Genomic DNA, 19,804 nt, shown 5'->3' on the forward strand with positions numbered 1-19,804 from the left:
AGACACCCGCCTCGTTGCCCCCAAACCAGGTCTCACCCACAAGGTCGGGTGCCCAGAGGCCGGCCCCTCCCGGCCCCACTTTCCTCCCCCTCACCCAAACCCAACAAACCCCAGCACCCCATCGTTCTCCTCCAGAGCCTCCATGCTGCTGCTCCTCATGACCCTGCCCACGGCGGCCAGGCCTCTACAGCCTGCTCTCCCCAAGGCCCTCACCCACCTGGCTGTACATCTCCATCAGAAAGAGCATCCATCTTGGCTTTCAGGCCCCCCCACTCCTGGCCATCCTGACTTCTCAGACAGCTTTACACCCCCCATGGCTCACGTGGTGCTTTTTCAGGACGGCCTAGACCCTCTACAGCCCCCAAGTTATGCCATTCACCAAGTCACATAAATACACTGGAAACTGCCAAATCACCGTCTCCAGCCCAAGACATTCCGACAACACGTCTGTGGTACCGATCCCTGGCAGTCCAGACGCCCTGGGTCAGCGCAGCCGGACGCCCCCACCCTCGCGCCCGCCCCGGCTCTCCCCCCGCGCTCCACGGAGTGAGGCCCTCGGCCGGGAGCCCACCCTTTGCGCATGACGTAGCCGTAGAAGGAGTTCAGGATGCACTTGTGTGCCAGCTGCAGGGAGTCGTACAGGACCTCCATGTTCTTGCAGCGCTTCACTTCGGCGGCGTCGCCCACCTCCACGGCCGCAGACAGCTTCTTCTTCCACACCTGGAACCACACGCACACACTCGGTTCCTCCAGCTCAGTCTACAGTCCACGGCCCGGCATTCTCATATTGTGAAAATGTCAAATCTATAGAAACCTTCAAAATCCAATACAAGTGAAGACTAACTGCTGATGAAAAACAACTGTTGATGCTCTGCCACATTTCCTTATCCCGTTCTCTCTAGTGGCACAGCCAGATGAACAGGGCAGACATCGTGACCGACCCCCTAGAGACTCCAGCACATGGTTTCTTTCTTTTTTTTTTTTTAATGTTTATTTTTGAGAGACAGAGCGACAGCGCGTGCACAAGCACACAAGCTGGGGAGGGGCAGAGCGAGAGGGAGACACAGAATCTGATGGAGGCTCCAGGCTCCGAGCTGTCAGCACAGAGCCCGACACGGGGCTCAAACCCACAAACCATGAGACCCCGACCTGAGCCGAAGTCAGACGCTTAACTGGCTGGGCCACCCGGGCGCCCCAAGTGTCCAACTCTTGATTTCAGCTCAGGTCATGATGCCAGGGTTGTGGGACAGAGCCTGTGTTGGGCTCCTCACTGAGTATGGAGGCTGCTTAAGATTATCTCTCTCTGCCCCTCTCCTGCGTGTGCTCTCTCTCTAAAAAAAAGTAATAAAGTAATATAAAGAAAGAAACAATTCAGATATCTGTTGAATGCCTACTATGTGCCAGGTATTGTGTAGACTCTGAAGAACAAGACAGACACTTTTAGTGCTTGTCTGGAGAGAGAGAGAATAAGTAACTTAATAGTTAATTAACATGAAACGGTATGGCAGTTCCTCAAAAGGTTAAAAACGGAATTAGCACATAACCCAGCAATCCCGTCGGGGTTCACACTCAAAAGAATGACATCAGGGACTTCAAGAGATTTGCACACCCACGTTCACGGCAGCATTCTTCACAGTGGCCAAACCGCGGAAGCAACCCAGTGTCCGTGGACAGGGGGCGGGTGCACACGATGTGGTGCGTACACACAACGGAGTATCACTCAGCCCCGAAAGGAGATTCTGACACCCGCGACTACACGGACGAACCCGAGGACACGACACGAAGGGAAAGAGCCGTCATAAAAGACAAACACCGCGTGACTCCACTTCCGTGAGGGCCTAGAGGAGCTGGACTCAGAGACCGAAAGTGAGACGGGGGGCTTGTGGTTAAATGGTGCCGAGTTTTAGTTCTGCGAGATGAAGAGTTCTGGCAAGGCCCGGGGGTGGTGGCTGCATAACAGTGTGAATGCACCCAACGCCACAGAACCGTGCACTTAAAAACGTTAGGTTTTATGTCGCGTATCTTTTACAGTGACAAAGTCTATCAGAGCAGGGACCTTACTGAGTCCAACAATGAAGGAAGGTCTTTCAGGAAAAACAACCCCATTTGCTTAAGTATAAAGCTACGATTTGTCATGACAACTGAGGTGGTATGTGTCTTCCCTGATCCTCCTGGATGAGCCAGGCCAATAAATCACCCGAATTCGTCCCCATCGGAGGCTGGCAAACTACGGCCATATGGCCAATACCGTGCTCATGCAGCCTCCGCTTCTGCTCCGCTGCTCACCTCCCTGCTGCAGCGGACACGGCTCCGTTCCTATCAAATTTTATTTATAAAAAGTCTGCCCACCCATAGTCAGCTGATCCCTGCTCTAAATAAATATTTCAAAAGCAATCATTCAAAACGGTTTCAAGGCCTCAGGCCCTTAAATCCTCAAAACTAAAAATAACCGAGGGGCGCCTGGGTGGCTCAGTTGGTTATGTGTCTGACTCTTGAGCTCATCCTAGGTCTTGGTCTCCAGGTCATGAGTTCAGGCCCCTCGCTGGGCTCCACATTGGGCATGAAGCCTACTTAAAAACAAGAAACAAACAAACTCAAAACTGTGCATTCAATTACTTTCCAAACGCGTGAGGCTGGGAGCCACACATCCTAACTGGGGAAGTCATGACTGTCCAGACAGCACCAAGCAAGGACTCTCATCTCAGAAACTAGACTGTTCTGACTTCACAAAGGTCAGACTCGCCTTGTGGAGACCCTTGAACTCATAGCGCCTGTCCCGGAAGGCGCGCACCGTGTCCACATAGAAGGAGTTCTCCCGCTGGCAGATGGTGGTGAGGCGTTCCTCCACCCTGGTCACGTGGATCTTCTTGTAGGCCTTCCGGCAGTAATCTGCGGCACAATCGAGAGCAGGGGAGCATGTGAGACCCCAAACAGGACATAGCCGGGCCACCTGTACGTAGCCAAAGGAAGTCAGGATAAGGCCGACACCAACAAATGAAGCTTCCCAGGTCAGTACGGAGGAGCACGAAACTCAGAGAGACAGTGCTGGTTTATCCTATCAAAGGACAGCCCAGTGTGAACGGGCCAAATTCGGCAAGAGCCCGGGAAGCAGAATTCATCATCCGAACATTCACTGAGGGAGAAATAAGGAAAAGGAGGCTAGGAAGAGATAGTTCACAGTGATCTCATCTCTTATCTAGTGCAACATCTAGTTTAGATGACATCAAGCTGTGACATACCAGAAAGGCCCAAGTCAGAGGAACCACAGTGTTTGGAAACTGCTCACCTGACAGCCTCCGCTTCTCATATTTAGCCTGCTCCTCGCGGGACAGCTCGTGAAAGGCCCGGGCTGGGCCCTCTGCAGTCAAGGGAGGGAACTTCTCTGACTCCAGCTGGTGCTGGATCCGATGGTACTCGCTGCGACTGGCTGGCACTAGGAGGGCGACAGAGGAGAGTCTGTGACAGAGACCTATGCACCCGCTGCCTGCTGAGCCACCCGGCCCCTGCCCCTGGGTCGCACTCACTGAACTCGCCCCTCCACTGCCAGGCCATCTTCCTCTGGCAGTCTGCTCCAGGCTTGTTGAAGTCACAGGCAGCACAGGTGGCCTCGTCCACCACGGCAGAGGGCTGGGGGTGGGGTTGGGTGGCGGGAGTGCAGCAGTTAGTATTTGGGCAGAAAAGAGCTCGATTCTGACAGGGGAATCCGTCTCACCTGCAGGCGGTTCGTCAGGATGATGTTGGGGTACATGGCCCCCACATCCAGGTGGTAGATAAGGGGACACTCGATTCTGTTTGGGACATCTTTCAGGGAGGTGAGCTTGGTCTTAATCTGATCACACACCTATGGAGAAAGGAGAAAGACTGTATAGACAGCAACAAAGCAAGCACGTGGGTCCCAGAAGGACAGCAGACGCTGGCCACCAATGCTAGGTCCGGGAGGTACAGGAACCTCACAAGGAAAGAACCCTAAGGAGCACAGCATCTCAGGAAGCAGCAGCCTCCACCCCAGAGGACCTTTTGGGACTGGGAGAAAACTGAAAGACTGTGGACTCAGATGGCAGGGCCCACCCACCAGCAAGGTGTAAGACCCAGCTCGAGTATCAACAGCACCCTTCCTGGGTGTCCTGTGTGCATGCACAGTGTGGGTATGTGATATCCCTGCCTCAGCAGCCCCTCACCTGACACATGAGAGGCTCAAGAGCTTAGCAGGGGCTCAAGCACAGGCGCCCTTAGCCCAAACGCCACACTCTGAACCTCGGTGCTAGATGGTCCCCAGCATTACTTTACAAACCGATGAATCAGATTTGTTTCCAGCCAGAGGTTAAACTGTTATGTAAAAAAACCCTCCTGGTACCTAACACCTAGATATCCTGCATGAAATATGAGGACTATCCCTGTAAATGCAGAACTGAGTTTCTAAGTTACCCCAGAGGGCAAGAGCAAAGAGGAGACTCAAAACCAGAGCAGAGAGCTACATCAGCGGTGGCCTGGCAGAGGCCAGGCTCTGGGTCGGGGTCTCTAGGACCACTCCCAGGTGCAGTGACTCACAGTGCAAGGACACAGAACTCAATCAGCAAAGGGGAAAGGCACTGGGGCAAGGTCAGAAGGAGGTCAGGCTCAAGCGGGGATGAGCTTAATTCTCCCGGCATCAAACCGGGACATGTGCCTGATGCCATCTTGCTCATGGACCCAGTGCCCAGAGTGTTCACTGGGCACTGGGCACCTGGGCACCTTAGCCCACACACACCCAAACCACAGGCTCCCAGGAGGGCGATGTTCCGTGTGAACAAGTGTCTGCACGAGTGAGCGAGGTTCAGGAGGGACTCCTGTCCAAGAAAGGAGAGAAACCTCCCTCCTGAGACCCGAGCTCCCGGCCTCACGAGCAGGCCTTTCTGAGGTCGGCTGCCTTGGCCCAGGGTGTGTGCACTCCCGCACGGTTCTCGTGCCTCCTCAGGGACAGGAAGCCTGCACACAACAGGGGGACGAAACAGAACCCCCCCAAAAAGGCAGGACCAACAAAGGCCACCTCTGTGAAAGAATAAACTACAAGCCTGCTCACCAAAATCACATCTCCTCTGGGCTGCACATCTGGCACCACAGGCTAGTCCCTCTAATAAGTGTGGGGTTTACGTTACACTCCACTGGATCTGGGAACCCTCCGGCCCAGGAACCAGGTGACAAGGGACCCCGGCCACAAACAACCGTCAAAGTAACTGACGGCCCCCGATGGGCTGCAGGAGACTCCCTGCTGAATACAAATTCACATCCCAAAATCACAGAGCATGGGAAGAAACACCCCCATGACCAACAGCAGACACAGGGGGAGGCCACTGAGAACCCACGAGAATAAGCCTCCCAGAGTAAACGTGGGGAAACTAGCACAATTAAAAATACTAAAGACCAAGCCCTAAATAAAACAGGGAGAGAAAGAGTCCACTTCTTTTTTTTTTTTTTAATGTTTATTTTTGAGAGAGAGACACAGAGTGCGAGTGGAGGAGGGTCAGAAAGAGAGGGAGACAGAACACGAGTGGGTGAGGGGCAGAGAGAGAGGGAGACACAGAAGCAGAAGCAGGCTCCATGCTCTGAGCTGTCAGCACAGAGCCCCATGTGGGGCTCAAACTCACAAACGATGAGATCAGACCTGAGCCGAAGTCGGATGCTTAACCAACTGAGCCACCCTGGTGCCCCTAAAACTAACTGTCTTCTAATGGTGATATATCCACTCTCCCAAAACTAATACCTGATTACATCATAACATTAATATGTACTTATCTGGTAAGTTCATTCTGCACAAAACGTACACATCAGAACTGGAGAATTAGTATATTTAGAAGTTAATCTAATGACTCAGGAAACCTCTGGACGGGACCAGAAAATAAATATCTTAATTTAGGTTTTGTGGCCACAGAATCTGTCACAATCTTTTTTTTATAACGTCTTTAAAATGTAAAAGCTATTCTTAGCTTGCTGGTTATATAGGCCTCATGGGCTATAGTTTGCCAACGTCTATTATAGGCATTTAAGAATAGAGAAAACCAGGGGCGCCTGGGTGGCTCACTCGGTTAAGCGTCCGACTTCAGCTCAGGTCATGATCTCACGGTTTGTGGGTTCAAGCCCCACGTCGGGCTCTGTACTGACAGCTCAGAGCCTGGAGTCTGCTTTGGATTCTGTATCTACCCCTCTCTCTGCACCTCCCCCGCTCGCTCTCTCCTCTCAAAGATAATGAACATTAAAAAAAAAAAGCTTAAAAAAGAATAGAGAAAACTAAAAAACATATGAATAAACACGAAGACTAACCAGGAGAGTAGCCATCTTTTTTTTTTTTTAATGAAATGTGTTAAATTTGGAAGTCATATTAGAAAAATCATTTGAATGAAAAATTGCCTTTAGTATTAAACTCCTTAAGGGGCGCCTGGGTGGCTCAGTTAAGCATCATTCGACTCTTAATTTCAGCTCAGGTCATGATCTCACGGTCGGGAGATCAAGCCCCGCGTCAGGCTCTAGACTGTGTGTGAAGCCTGCTTGGGATTCTCTCTCTCTCTCTCTCTCTCTCTCTCTCTGCACCCCTACCCCTGCAAGCTCTCTCTCCAAAAACAAAACACAACAAGAAAACATTCCTTAAAACCCTCCAAAGTAGTCAAAATAAAAAAAAACACCAAAAATTATACAGCAACAATGACTAAAAGGAAGAATGTTTATCATATACAACAGAAAATACCAGAAGTATTAATATTTGTTCCTAGTTGAATTTTAAGCAAATCAATCATTTGAATAATCACTCCATCCTTCTCCACCGAGGCAGGTCCTGAAATGCCAATGAGGAGGCCCACGGAGACAGTCCAGGTAAGAGGGGAGGGAGGCACAGTTTCCACGGAACACACCTGCGCTGCCGAGATCCCCGGCTGGCACCTCCCCTCAGCATCCTCGGGATGAGATGGCCCCTCGGGAACAAAGAGATGAGTCCAGTGCCCTCTAGAACACACTTTAGAAACCGCGAAGGAGCCATACTCCGTCCTCTAGGAGCCTACTGCTGGATTCGCCAGGGTGTCTAGAGTCCCTCCAATCAGCATATCTTTGTTCTCACTCATTTCACTATTTCTTCAAGTTGAAAGTGTATTCCTTCTAAGGTGTTAACTCACATTTGTTCTTTAGCCTAGCCACTCTTCTAGGTTGTTCTTAGTTCCCTTTTTTTTTTAAGTTTTTTTAATGTTGTTTTTTTGTTTTTTTTAATTTTTTTTTTTTTTTTAACGTTTATTTATTTTTGAGACAGAGAGAGACAGAACATGAACAGGGGAGGGTCAGAGAGAGGGAGACACAGAATCTGAAACAGGCTCCAGGCTCTGAGCTGTCAGCACAGAGCCCGATGCGGGGCTCGAACTCACGGACCGTGAGATCATGACCTGAGCCGAAGTCGGCCGCTTAACCGACTGAGCCACCCAGGCGCCCCTAATGTTATTTGTTTTTGAGACAGAGACAGAGTGTGAGCAGGGGAGGGGCAGAGAGAGAGGGAGACACAGAATCCGAAGCAGGCTCCAGGCTCCGAGCTGTCAGCACAGAGCCCAACGTGGGGCCTGAACTCAAGAGCCGTGAGATCATGACCTGAGCCGAAGTCGGATGCTTAAGCGACTAAGCCATCCAGGTGCCCCCAGGTTGTTCTTAGTTCTTAAAGTGTATGGTAGCTGGAGCTGACAACAGCTGCACAGCACTTTACAGTGTACAAACACAGCATTCTCACATGTGAGAGACCAGAGAGCACAAGCAGGGGAGGGGCAGAGGGAGAGGGAGAATCTTAAGCAGGCTCCACGCCCGGCACAGAGCCCAGCGTGTGGCTTGATCTCAGGACCATGAGATCGTGACCCGAACTGATATCAAGAATCTATTAAGAGTTGGATACTTAACTGACTGAGCCACCCAGGCGCCCCTGTAACCACATTCTTATTCGAATTCTGCCTAGTGAGTCTGTTCTGAGACATTTCTTAGAGAGAGACAGACAGACAGAGAGGAGAGACGGGGAGGACGAGGAGAGAATCTCTGCCCTGAGCGTGGAGCCTGATGTGGGTCTCCATCTCACAACCTCGAGATCATGACCTGAGCTAAAATCAAGAGTCACACGCTTAACTGACAGACCCACTCATCTGCCCATGTTATGACATATTTCTTGAAATCAATCCTAAAACTCGTAAAAGCTCCAAACCACTAGTAACTCAATATGCTGTAGTGTTGAGCAGTGCCCGACAGACACACCTGAGAAGTGCCATGTTCAAATAAGACAAGCAAGGCGGGAGGTACCTGGGGTCTCCAGGCACGTAGCACTTGTAAATGGTGCTTTCTAACCATTACTGAACAGTTTTTACAGTCATTATATTCTACTCTGTCATCTGTAGGAATTGACTATCATCACTTTTAAAGTGTCCTTAACAACAAAAATTAAAACCAGTGGCTCCTCACTGCCTACAAAATAAAGTCCAAATGAACTGGGCATAAGGCCTATCCCTCGCCTTTGTCCTGCGTCCACCCACCACTATGTTCTAAGCAATAGCCAGCTCAAGACCCCACGGCCAACTTGTGAATCTCTACCATCTCCCAAAGCCCAGTCATTCACTGTAACCACAACACTGTCCTGTGCCCCCCAAGCAGACCAGAACAGACTCTGTATCACCTGGCTCGGAGCCCAAGTACCAGCACACAGTAGGTGCATGCTACTGAAAGCAGCCAGTCTACAAGCAGGGCGTGTGAAGACGGTCTCTCCTGGCCCCCGGAGCGCTACCTCTTGGAAGTTGGTGACCTGCTCCATGGGCACCTTCTCCTCTTCCTCGATGGCATGACGCATGGTCTTCTCCACCCGCTGCAGCAGGAAGTCAAAGGCGGCAGGATTCTAGTACAGATGACCAAGAGAGAACGCAAGTGAGAAGGGAAAACGCCCTCACACGTACCCAACTACCTCGGGCAGGACACTGCCGGGACCGGCCCGGAGAAGCCAAGGGCTTGTCCCGCAGCACCTCAGTCAAGGACAGGCCAGAAAAGGGAGGGCTGGTGAGGGACCCACAGGGCAAGAAAGGGGTGAGGGCTGTACTGCAGCCCTGGAGGCTTCTGGGCCTCAGCCGTCGGGAGAGCGGGGAGGGCTCACCATCCTGAACCGGCAGGGGATGTCACTGCGGAACACGCCCGACTCCAGGGCCTCCACGTGGCCACCCACATAGGTCTCGGCGTCCAGCACGTGGCCATCATCGGTCAGCTTGTTAAACTCCTGCTCCTGCTTGTTGGGGAAGATGATGTTGGCATGGAAGGCCTGCACCATCAACAAGGCCTCACACAGCGTCCCGGAGCCCTTCCGCAGCACCTGCGGGGGAAAAGCCAGACTTCAAACCAAACGCCAAAATCACACAGCTGCATCCACGGCAGCCGCCGGGGACAAGCTCCGAGGGCCGGCAGGCTGACACCGGCACACAGGGCCGGGAGACGCACTGACCTCGTCAGGCTCCATGGGGATAATGGTGCAGAGGGCGAATATGAAGGGGTGGACGTACTTCATGTACAGGTAGTACGTGGCCACCGCGTCTGACACCGAGTATGTGGCCAGAGTCTGAGGAGAGAACACAGGGCGGTAAGAGCGACAAGGAGCCGGGCAGGCACCGTGTGGGAGCTACAGGTAAAGGCCGTGAGGAGAGGCGCATGCCTGGGGCTGCTCGGTGGCCATCCGGCACATGTCTTCAGGGTCCAGCTCCACAGGGTCGTAGCCCAACTTGGCTTTGGCAGCCGCCTTGAGGTTGTGACTGCCCACAGGAAGGTAACTGTCCCTCTTCACCCACCTAGGAACAAGAACACGTGCAAAGGTCAGAGATGGCTCTGAGACACAGCCCATGCACTGCGAGAGGCAGCCCTGCTGGACACGACACAGAAAGACGGCTCGTCCCAACAGATACGCCAAGGATTGCCACCGAGACCCCGCACGGCACAGGCGGCTCGCGAAGCCTCTATCCCAGATCCAGGTAATGTCACAGATACGCCCACAAACACAAGGAAACGCCAGTCTCCCGAGTCCCATGGCCTCCCTCTGTCCCTTGTGGAGAGAGAACGCTGAGCAGGAGGGAGCCCTCAGCCCCTCCAGCTTGTCCCATGGGACTGCCAGTCTGCCCTGCTCTCCCTGCTCAGGCGCTCTTCTTAACCTCCTCTCTGCTTACACAGTCCCTTCGGCACGGAAACTGGGGGCTACCCTGCGCCCCTCACCCTCACACCTGTCTGCAAATCCTCCCTGTGAGGCAGCTCCGCGACGGACGTGGTCGTGTCCCTGGTGCCCACAGCTCTCTCTTGACTGCATCAAGTCTCCCCTCCCTCAGCCTCCAGACCCTTGGCCATCCTCACTCCTAGAAGTGCCCCTGGGATCTCCCAATATTGCCACCTCCTCTGAAGCCCCCTCCCGTCCTTTTTCTTCTCTTCTGGAATCCGTTGATCACCGCGCCCCCTGTAAGTGGTGTTCCCAGGCCTGCTTCTACCTAGAACCCACCCTCCTGCTCCAGAGCCCACCCCAAACCCTGAGAACCAACATTCCCTGTGTCCCAGGTACGCCTGCCCCCCACCCAGGTCTGTGGATGCCCAAGTCCACCCCTCTCCTCACTCCCATCTGCCCCCTCCGGCCCCCACCATAATGCCAGGCCCTCCAAGATAAAATCTGCCTCCCCACAGGGTACAGGAGGCCCACAAAACCTCCTTTCTCTCCAGCCTGGACACCCCTGGCTGCAGCACCCTCACCTCCGTGGGGAGCTCTCACAGCACCGGGGCCTGACTCAACCCGGCCTCTTTCTGTTCTGGCTTCCCCAGCCCGAGGCCTGACACTGATGAGTTTGCTGGTGGAAGGAGTAATGAACACACAAGGGAAGACAACACGTCCCCAGACCCAGCCACAGCCGCTGTCCTTGAAGGTGATGGAGCTGCAACATTGGCCACCATCCTCCCTCAAAGGGACGCAGACAGGACAAGGGTGTGCAAGAAGGGAGCCTTGGACCTGCACACAGAAAGCCCTCTAAGACAGCACCAGGAGCCGCCGGGCCTACCTGAGACAGTCCATGTGGATGCACTGGGATGCCTTATACTCCCCCTGGCTGTCCTTCTGGAACCCTATCTCCTGGTACATGCTCAGCCCGTGGACCGCCGCTCTGGCCTCCACAAACGGCCTAGGGATGAGGGCAGATAAAGGAGCACACGGCAGGTATTCTTCAGCTCCCTCAAATACAGAAAGACTGCCCCACAAGACTCCCGAGCAAACCCAGGAACCCCCCACCCACCTCTCCTCTACATCTTAACCATTTCTAAGTATACAGCTCGTTAGCGTGAGTACATTCACAGTGCCACACAACATCCCCTCCCCGACACACTTCAGTTACTCACAAACTAGACGTCAGACTCACCAGTCAAAAAAGTCCCCATTGTAGGTGACCATGATGGTGGGTTTGGCCTCTTGGACGTGTTCAAACCACCTCTGGATTAGATGAACCTGAATTCAATGATTCATAGCAGTCAGCGGATTTGTGTTTCTCTTCTTCCAGCTACTTCCAATCACCCCTCCCAAAATTTCGGAAAAGCAGGCTGTATCTCATGCTGTATCTCATTTCCACACCCACCCTGTGCCCCCAGTGTGAACGAGGACCATACCGCCAGGAACCCAGACCAGCAAGCTGCCATTCTGGTCAAATGAGCACTGAGGCCTCAAGAGTCAGGGGGTCTTCCCGTCTCACCCCAAACACCAGGGAGTTTCCCACATGACACCTCTTTACCTCGTCGGGTTCATTGAAGACACAGAAGGGTCCCTCATACTCTGGCTTGGGGGTGAACTCGAAATCTCCAACATCCTCTGACACTATCTCCCTGTTGGTGATGAGGTAGCCCTGGGAAGCGTGTGAGCAGTCGGTGTGAGTTAGGACACAAAAAGCCAAACACACCTCCCCACACTCGGCCCAGAAGCTCCTGCGACAAGAGTCTGCAGCAACGGGAGGCCCCTCGCCCACCAGGAGCTGCAGCCCCTAGACCCCAAACGTGTCAGACTCAGATTGGAAGGCAGAGGCACGGCTTGTTTCTTCACTTTCCTGGACTCAACACACTTATTTTCACCGAAAAAATACCAGCCACAGGCTGCATGCTGCTCCCAGGAAGCGTACACCCCAAGAGGCACCACTTACCTGACCGTCAATCATATAGGAAATCATCATAATCTGGTCAGTCTCAGCGTCTGGAAACTTGAGAGGCAGTTTGGTTGTCTCGATGTCAAATGCCAAAACCACAGGGTCCTGCAGGGACATCTCATTAACTTGGACGTAAACCAAGCTGAGCTCTGGAGACGCCAACGGTCTTCCCGACACCCACCACCTCCACCTCCAGCTGCTAAAACAAGAGCCAAGCAGCCACAGAGAGAGGTTCCAAAAGAAGCGAGACAGGCATTTTGGGTTGACTAGCCTATGTCAAGAACACCACGATTCACGGAGGGTATGAAATCTTAAACACCTATGAGAGGCTAAAGCATGATGGGAAAATCCTAGAATTACAGAGCACTTGAGTCACAAAGTACTTTAAAATCACGACCTCCTTTTGACCTTTACGATAACCCACACGGGAGACTGTGCTAGAGTCAACATCTCCACTTTGGAAATGAGAAAACAGAGTACAGACTTGCCCAAGATCACAAATGTGTTCCTGAACCAAAGCCTTCCACATACGAATCTGCTTTTCACCCCTTCACGTTGCTACCAACCATCCAAAATGGAAGTCAGAGCTCTCCTTTGAAGTTCAGATCCAGCCTAGCTCAAACAAGGACATCACATGGTGACATACAAGCACTAAGTGAAATCACACCTCATCAGAAACCGACAAAAAAGAAAAAGGAAAAAGATTTCTCTACGACTTTTTTAAGAAAGTATTTGGGGAAAAAGAAAACAAATCTCTGAATTGTATTCATTCTTCAGCACCGAATTAGATCTCTCTAGAAACAAGTGGAAAAGCCAGGATGGAGGAAACGCAAGCAGTACTTACGGGTCGTTCAACAAGGTCATCTCGGCGGGTGATTTCCACAGGGAAGGCATTTCCTCGGTACCTGACGTTGTACCAGTGAGCCTGTGGGACGTGCAGCGTGTTTATCAAGAGTCTGCGTCTGTCCCAGGAGGGGTATTTCTCTTCAGTGTCACCTCCTGACCGCCAGGGGCTGCCCGAAAGCGACGGCCCACTCACCACATGGATCTTCAGGTCAATGGAGAGGCGGATGTGATAGGGCACATCATACTCTCGCATGTCCACGATGTTGTCCAACTGGTCAGTGACCTTCTTAGAGGCTTCCTCTTCATCAACAACCACACTGCCCCCTTGCAGAACACTGTGAAACAGAGAGAGGATACTCCTAACTACAGTCTGCTGGGGGATGGCGCAGGGGGCACCAGAGTCCATGTGGAGTAAACACAAAAGGTAGAAGGTGGCTAAGATGACCAGGACAGGCTCTTCTTAAAGAATTAGTGGGGCGGGGGGGGGGGGGGGGGGGGGGTTGGCAGGGATGCTGGGGTGCTCAGTCGGTTAAGTATCTGACTCCTGATTTTGGCTCAGGTCATGATCTCTCGGTTCATTAGTCTGAGCCCCGTGTCAGGCTCTGCCCGGACAGCGTGGAGTCTGCTTGGGATCTCTCTCTCCCTCTCTCTGCCCCTACCCTGCTCATGTTCTTTCCCTCTCTCTCAAAAACAAACTAAAAAAAAAAAAATCCTTTAAACAAAAAGGACGACGTTGGATGACAGCCTCCCACAAGCAGCAGGCTACGGGCAGGAAATTCAGTGAGAGCTCCGAACACGTATTTTATGGGATGTACATTACATCCCAATTAGAAACAAAGAAAGGAAAATGCTCTGTTACTTGGGAGGCACATGTACAGATGTGAACCACCCTGGCTGACCTTGTTTCCCCATCAAGAACGAGAGTCATGGGGTGCCTAGGTGGCTCAGTTGATTAAGAGTCTGACTTCAGCTCAGGTCATGACCTCACGGTCCATGAGTTCGAGCCCCGCGTCGGGCTCTGTGCTGACCGCTCGGAGCCTGGAGCCTGCTTCGGATTCCGTGTCTCCCTCTCTCTCTGACCCTTCCCCGTTCATGCTCTGTCTCTCTCTGTCTCAAAAATAAACGTTAAAAAAAAATTTTTTTTTTTTTTTTTTTAAAGAACAAGGGTCACAGGAACACGTCCACCCTGCAGGAGTGTCGTGACGTAACACTCATAGAGCTGTCTGCGTGGCACAGCAGCTGGTAAGTAGCAATTTTCAGTACCATAATTACCTTATCATTGAAAAGCAGGAAATCACTGTCACTAGAATATTAACTCTAATATCAGCCCAGTAAGCTTCAGAACACTAAATGGACTATTAAAGGGGAAAAAAAAGACAACGAGTTTTAGAGAAAAGGCTTAGGCCTCTGGGTACACCTTGCAATACTATAAAAGGTAATTATACTGGGGGCAGGGGGCAGGTGCAGTGCAGAAATGTTCAGGGTCCCAAATTGATCTTTTTTCAGAGACTATGATTAGCTCTCTTGAAGTCTTCATAAGTTTTAATTAGCCAAGATTTCCTCGTCTTTTCTTTATTTATTTTGAGAGAGAGACAGAGAGTGAGCTAGGGACGGGGGGAGAGAGACAAAATCCCAAGCAGGCTCCGTACTCAGTGTGGAGCCCAACGAGAGGCTCAATCTCATGACCTGAGCCAAAACCAAGAGTCGGACACTTAACTGACTGAGCCACCCAGGCACCCCAAGATTTCCTCTTCTTAATCTCTTACCCTGTTTCCTATTATTGTTGATATCTAAACACTTGATGAACAGTGTTGGGCGTCCTATATTTACATTTTTCTGTATAACACCCAAAGTTTTCTAGAGAAGATGTGCTATGTAACTCCAGGCATGCAGTAAACTCTGAAGGCAGCTTGACACTTGCCATAAGCCATGAAAACAGACTGAAGCAAAGTGGTGTGACTAGGAATCCAAAATGTCTCTGTTACAGCAACTCAATTTTAGAGCCGCAAACCCACCGCTATGTAAGAAAAGAGGAAGAGCTCAAATGTAAGCCAAGAAACCACCATTTCTTTAACAAAAATGTAGCACATAAGAAATTCTATCTAGGGGCACCTGGGCGGCTCAGTTGGTTAAGCGTCCGACTTTGGCTCAGGTCATGATCTCACAGCTCATGAGTTTAATTAAGCCCCTCGTTGGGCTCTGTGTTGACAGCTCAGAGCCTGGAGCCTGCTGCAGATTCTATGTCTCTCTCCCTCTCTCTCTCTCTCTCTCTGGCCCTCCCCCTGCTTGTGCGTTCATGCTCTCTCTGCCTCTCAAATATTAATAAGAAAGAAAGAAAGAAAGAAAGAAAGAAAGAAAGAAAGAAAGAAAGAAAGAAAGAAAGAAAGAAATTCTATCTAATTGCTTGAAAGTGCTTCCACACTGGACAAGCCAATCCTTATGGTAACTTCACCACTGGGTTTTCCTACCTCCCATCCATCTTGCCCCTCGGGACACACTCCAGGAACCCATCCGTGTGGACTCACTGGCTGCTTACAACAGGTAAGCTCACCTGGACAGCATAGCTGTGTAGGCATCACTGGCGTGGCCCTGCTCCCGGCTCTTCCTCACGGCAGGGGAGATGTCCTTCCTCACTCTAACAAGGTCCTCCACCGTGTTGAAGGACAGCTTAATGTAATTTCGCTTCAAACCCACCAAGTGATTTGGCTACAAAATGAAGAGATTGTGCTCATGAGCTCAAGAGAAAAAAGACTTTATTGGGGAAAGAAAATAAGGGGAGAACGACTCAAAGGTAAACCCACGAATGGAAGAGTCAGCAAGTCCAAAGCACCTTGTCCAACTCTGCGTGTGGCACCAACTATGCCACTGGACTTCTCCAGGACATATGGACAGTCACCGAAGCCCCGCCACCCGTACCACCCCACAGGTGCTAAACTTGGCCTCCTCCCATCTCACCCATCTCACCCCGTGTGCAGGGCAGACCCAGCCTCATTTATCCTGGAAGGGCCAAGTGGTACTCACCAAGTCCAGATCCTCTTTGGGGACAGTCTCTACTTTAGCAATTTTACCCTGAAACTTCTTGGAGAGAAAAGATGAAACTTCTCGCTCACAACCCTAAATTGAGATCAGAGTGAAAGGACTTTCTACAGTGAAATCTGTCTTCCTGGCCCGTTTCTCTAGAGGCCCCTTTACGTTCAGTTCTGAAGCTCCCCATATTTGAGGCTCAGGTCGTGTGACCTGACTCTACTAACCACACTTACCTTTCTGGTTGCAATGTAGAAATATGGCTTGTAGGGCAAGGCCACCTGCGAAAGCCACCGACCATTCAGAGGCAACAAGAAAGAAAAAAGGGAGACAAGTGAAGACACGCTGTTTGCTATTATACTCGTGAGCAGCCTGGATCCAATGCACCCTTGCCCTTGACACCTCTTAAAAGATGCTGAAGGGGCACCTGGGTGGCTCAGTCAGTTGAGCTTCCGACTTCGGCTCAGGTCATGATCTCAGGGTCGGTGAGTTTGAGCCCCGCGTCGGGCTCTGTGCTGACAGCTCAGAGCCTGGAGCCTGCTTCAGACTCTGTGTCTCCCTCTCTCTCTGACCCTCCCCCATTCATACTCTGTCTCTGTCTCAAAAATAAATAAACATTAAAAAAATTTAAAAAAAAAAAAAAAAGGTGCTGCAGCAGGAAATTAAGAGCTGCACATATGGCAGGGGCAAAAGTCTGAGACAGACGACACTGCTCTTTCAGTCTGTCCAAGCTGGCTCCTCTTATGACATCCTAAATGGTGACCCATGTGGCTCCAAGGGACCCGTGTCCCTGACACCTCCCAACCCCTCTCCTCACAGCTACCACTTTGGACCCAGCTACACCTCATCACCTGAGTGGGTTTTAGCTTCTTGGGGTTCAGGGGCTTACCTTAAATCTGCTCCCGTCATCTTGAATAAAGTAGTAATCCACCGCACTGACCAGACGTTTATCTTCATCTAAAATCTCGGTCTGCAAGAGAACCAGCCAGCACAGGCACCTTACCCGCCGCACAGTCCAAGACCCCTCTTGCTTTTCACTCTCTGGGAAACTGAGCACAAAAACAAACCCTTTCTCCCTGCCCCGCCCCCGCATAAACATCCCGCAGCCCCATTCACAAGAACCGCATCGCAACACCTTTCAAATGAGGGTTTCTCTCAATCCCCCCCTCATCCCTGAAAACTTCATTCTTATAGGTTAACATTCTTCACCCTGGTCATGCACCCTGGTCTTCCCAGTAGCCCCTACATGACCCAGCGGTGTGAAAGAGGGAAGTAGGAGAGCTACAAACAGTGCCGTCTCTGCCGGTATCCCCCACGCTGCCAAGGCCAAGGCTGCTCCGAGGGGCGCAGCTGCCCTCCTGAGCCGGACGAGGCCCGAGAAAAAGCCCAGGTGCTTACAGGGTGCATGTTGATGAGCCAGCCCGTCTTCTCACCAGGCTCCTTGAGTCTCTCAAAATCAAACCGCAAATCCATCTTATCTGTCCACTGACTGCGCTCCAGGCGCTTAAGTGCTGAGACAGAGGAAGAGGGGCCATCGTCCCTGAACGAAAGGAGGGAAATTCGTCTTCACCAATCACGACGCCATCTATTCCCACAACCCTCCGTCCACCCAGTGTAACCATTTTGGATGTGACACAGGAGATGCATCCCCCAAAACACCTCACATGTGGCAAAACAATTCATTAAAACAACATATGTCGGGGCGCCTGGGTGGCGCAGTCGGTTAAGCGTCCGACTTCAGCCAGGTCACGATCTCGCGGTCCGTGAGTTCGAGCCCCGCGTCGGGCTCTGGGCTGATGGCTCGGAGCCTGGAGCCTGTTTCCGATTCTGTGTCTCCCTCTCTCTCTGCCCCTCCCCCGTTCATGCTCTGTCTCTCTCTGTCCCAAAAATAAATTTAAAACGTTGAAAAAAAAAATTAAAAAAAAAAAATAAAACAACATATGTCACGGGAAACACGACAGGCAGGATCCTCAAAATACGCTGGACTCTGTAACCAGAGCACTAATAAAAACAATCGTGGGGCGCCTGAGGGGGCTCAGTGGTTGAGTGTCCAACTTTGTCTCAAGTCGTGATCTCATGGTTTGTGAGTGTGAGCCCCGCATCGGGTTCTCTGCTGGCAGCACAGAGCCTGCTTCAGATCCTCTCTACCCCTCCCCCACTCTCTCTCTTTAAAAAAATAAACTAAAAAAGAAAAACTTAAAAAAAAACAATCCTGACTGGACACTGCTGCCTTATGGGATACTAAAAATGCACGAAGTCCAGCATTGCGCTCCTGGGCATTTACCCCGGAGAAACGAAACTCACATTCACACACACACTTGTGCGTGACTGTGCCTAGCAGCTCACTCATGATAACCCAAAGTGGAAACCACCCAGGGACTCCTTAACAGGTGAGTCATCAACCTAGGCTGTATCCTTCCCATGCAATACTATTGGTCAATAAGAAGGAACAAACTTACCCATCAAGGGTATTATTCAGAGTGAAAAAAGCCAACCCTCTAAAATTACACACTTCACAATTCCACTGAGACAGCATCCATGGAGTAAAACCAGAGTGGACAACAGAGTAGTGGCTGGCATGGATGAGGAAGAGGGAGGAGCGGAGGCGGCTGTGGCCACAAAAGGGCAGCAGGAGGGATCCGTGGGCTAGAACTGTTCTGCACCTTGATTGTGGTGGTGGTCACATACGATGTGCACACACGCGAGTAAACACACACACACACACGAGTGTCCATGCACTGCATGCACGTCAATTTCCTGGTTGCAACCTTGTGCTTTAGCAACTAAGATGTTACCCCCAGGGTGAAACTTATGGCTTAGGGGTGCATGCGATCTGTGTGTCATTTCTTACAACTGCTTGCGAATCTACAATTAACTCAAAAAGCTGTTTCTTTGTATTTTTATTTTTAAAATGACCGTTCTGAAATTTATTAGTCTGTAAAGTGAAATCAACGTTATCCACCACAACAATGAGCCCGCAAAGCCCGGCAGCGCAGTACACAAGCGAGAGTCCTGATGACCGATCTGGCCTGGATTCTAGTTCTGCCAAAATCGAGCGTGACAATTAAGTCAGATGATGCACGTGATGTATACAGTGGGTGCTCAATAAACAGCACTTGGGATACTCATCAAAGGTCAACACAAATACAAGCGAGTATGTCTCTCGTCTGTAAGGGAAGATCCTACGCTAGCGGCGCTCGCTGAAAGCCAACACTCGAACGACCCACTCCGTCCACGCGGAGAGCCGGGGAAGCGCTCCGGAAACTCGGCCCGCGCCCCGCGCCCGCTCAGCCTCCGCGCCCCCCCCCACCCGCAAGGCCTCAGTCTGCACCAGTCGGGAGCGGAGCGAGGGGCGCGCACACGCCGCGGTCTGCACGAAGCCGTCCCCCACCGGCCCGCGTTACAAACCCAGGGAGGCGGCCCCACCTGCTGCGCCGCCACGTCGCCAACCACAGACGTTCCCACACAGACCTCGGAGCGAAGCGCACGGAAACCCAGTGCGAGCCCGGGACCGACGCGCCGCACCGAGGCGTCCTGAGCGGGGCCGCCGCGGCCGCGCGCCCCAAACGCCCGCCGCCCACCCGCCCGGACGGCCCGGCGCCCCTCACCGGCTGGCCTCGCCGTCCGCGCCCGGTTCCGCGCGCCGCCGCCCGCTGTTCCTCAGAACCATCGCGCCGCGCTCGCACCGCCCCGGCTCTCCCGGAGAAATTTGGCGCGCTCCCCCCAACTCTCGCGAGAGACCGGAAGCGCCCGCCGCT

The 19,804-nt window shown here is 52.0% G+C and overlaps 1 protein-coding gene across 2 annotated transcripts in view; it reads right to left on the minus strand.

Annotated features, from left to right (window-relative positions):
• Window positions 1–19,764, minus strand: part of POLE (DNA polymerase epsilon, catalytic subunit) — a 45,556-nt gene extending 25,792 nt beyond the window's left edge. The window contains exons 1-21 of one of the 2 annotated variants that reach the window (XM_058691563.1): window positions 19,655–19,764; window positions 17,445–17,586; window positions 16,936–17,016; window positions 16,283–16,327; window positions 16,044–16,136; window positions 15,574–15,728; window positions 13,216–13,357; window positions 13,021–13,101; window positions 12,174–12,281; window positions 11,772–11,882; window positions 11,406–11,491; window positions 11,052–11,171; window positions 9,677–9,809; window positions 9,470–9,583; window positions 9,128–9,340; window positions 8,768–8,875; window positions 3,713–3,841; window positions 3,525–3,627; window positions 3,287–3,433; window positions 2,744–2,889; window positions 572–720 (exon numbers count right to left, since the gene is read on the minus strand). In XM_058691563.1, coding sequence (XP_058547546.1) covers window positions 572–720; window positions 2,744–2,889; window positions 3,287–3,433; window positions 3,525–3,627; window positions 3,713–3,841; window positions 8,768–8,875; window positions 9,128–9,340; window positions 9,470–9,583; window positions 9,677–9,809; window positions 11,052–11,171; window positions 11,406–11,491; window positions 11,772–11,882; window positions 12,174–12,281; window positions 13,021–13,101; window positions 13,216–13,357; window positions 15,574–15,728; window positions 16,044–16,136; window positions 16,283–16,327; window positions 16,936–17,016; window positions 17,445–17,586; window positions 19,655–19,716 — 2,468 coding nt within the window. In that variant the 5' untranslated portion in view covers window positions 19,717–19,764. Of the gene's footprint in view, window positions 1–571; window positions 721–2,743; window positions 2,890–3,286; window positions 3,434–3,524; window positions 3,628–3,712; window positions 3,842–8,767; window positions 8,876–9,127; window positions 9,341–9,469; window positions 9,584–9,676; window positions 9,810–11,051; window positions 11,172–11,405; window positions 11,492–11,771; window positions 11,883–12,173; window positions 12,282–13,020; window positions 13,102–13,215; window positions 13,358–15,573; window positions 15,729–16,043; window positions 16,137–16,282; window positions 16,328–16,935; window positions 17,017–17,444; window positions 17,587–19,472; window positions 19,585–19,654 lie in introns of those variants that run through there. The other variant, XM_058691564.1, reaches the window with a different exon arrangement.
• Between the last annotated feature and the right edge of the window lie 40 nt (window positions 19,765–19,804).

This window comes from Neofelis nebulosa, chromosome 11 (assembly GCF_028018385.1).
Source record: "Neofelis nebulosa isolate mNeoNeb1 chromosome 11, mNeoNeb1.pri, whole genome shotgun sequence".
NCBI classification, from domain to species: domain Eukaryota; kingdom Metazoa; phylum Chordata; class Mammalia; order Carnivora; family Felidae; genus Neofelis; species Neofelis nebulosa.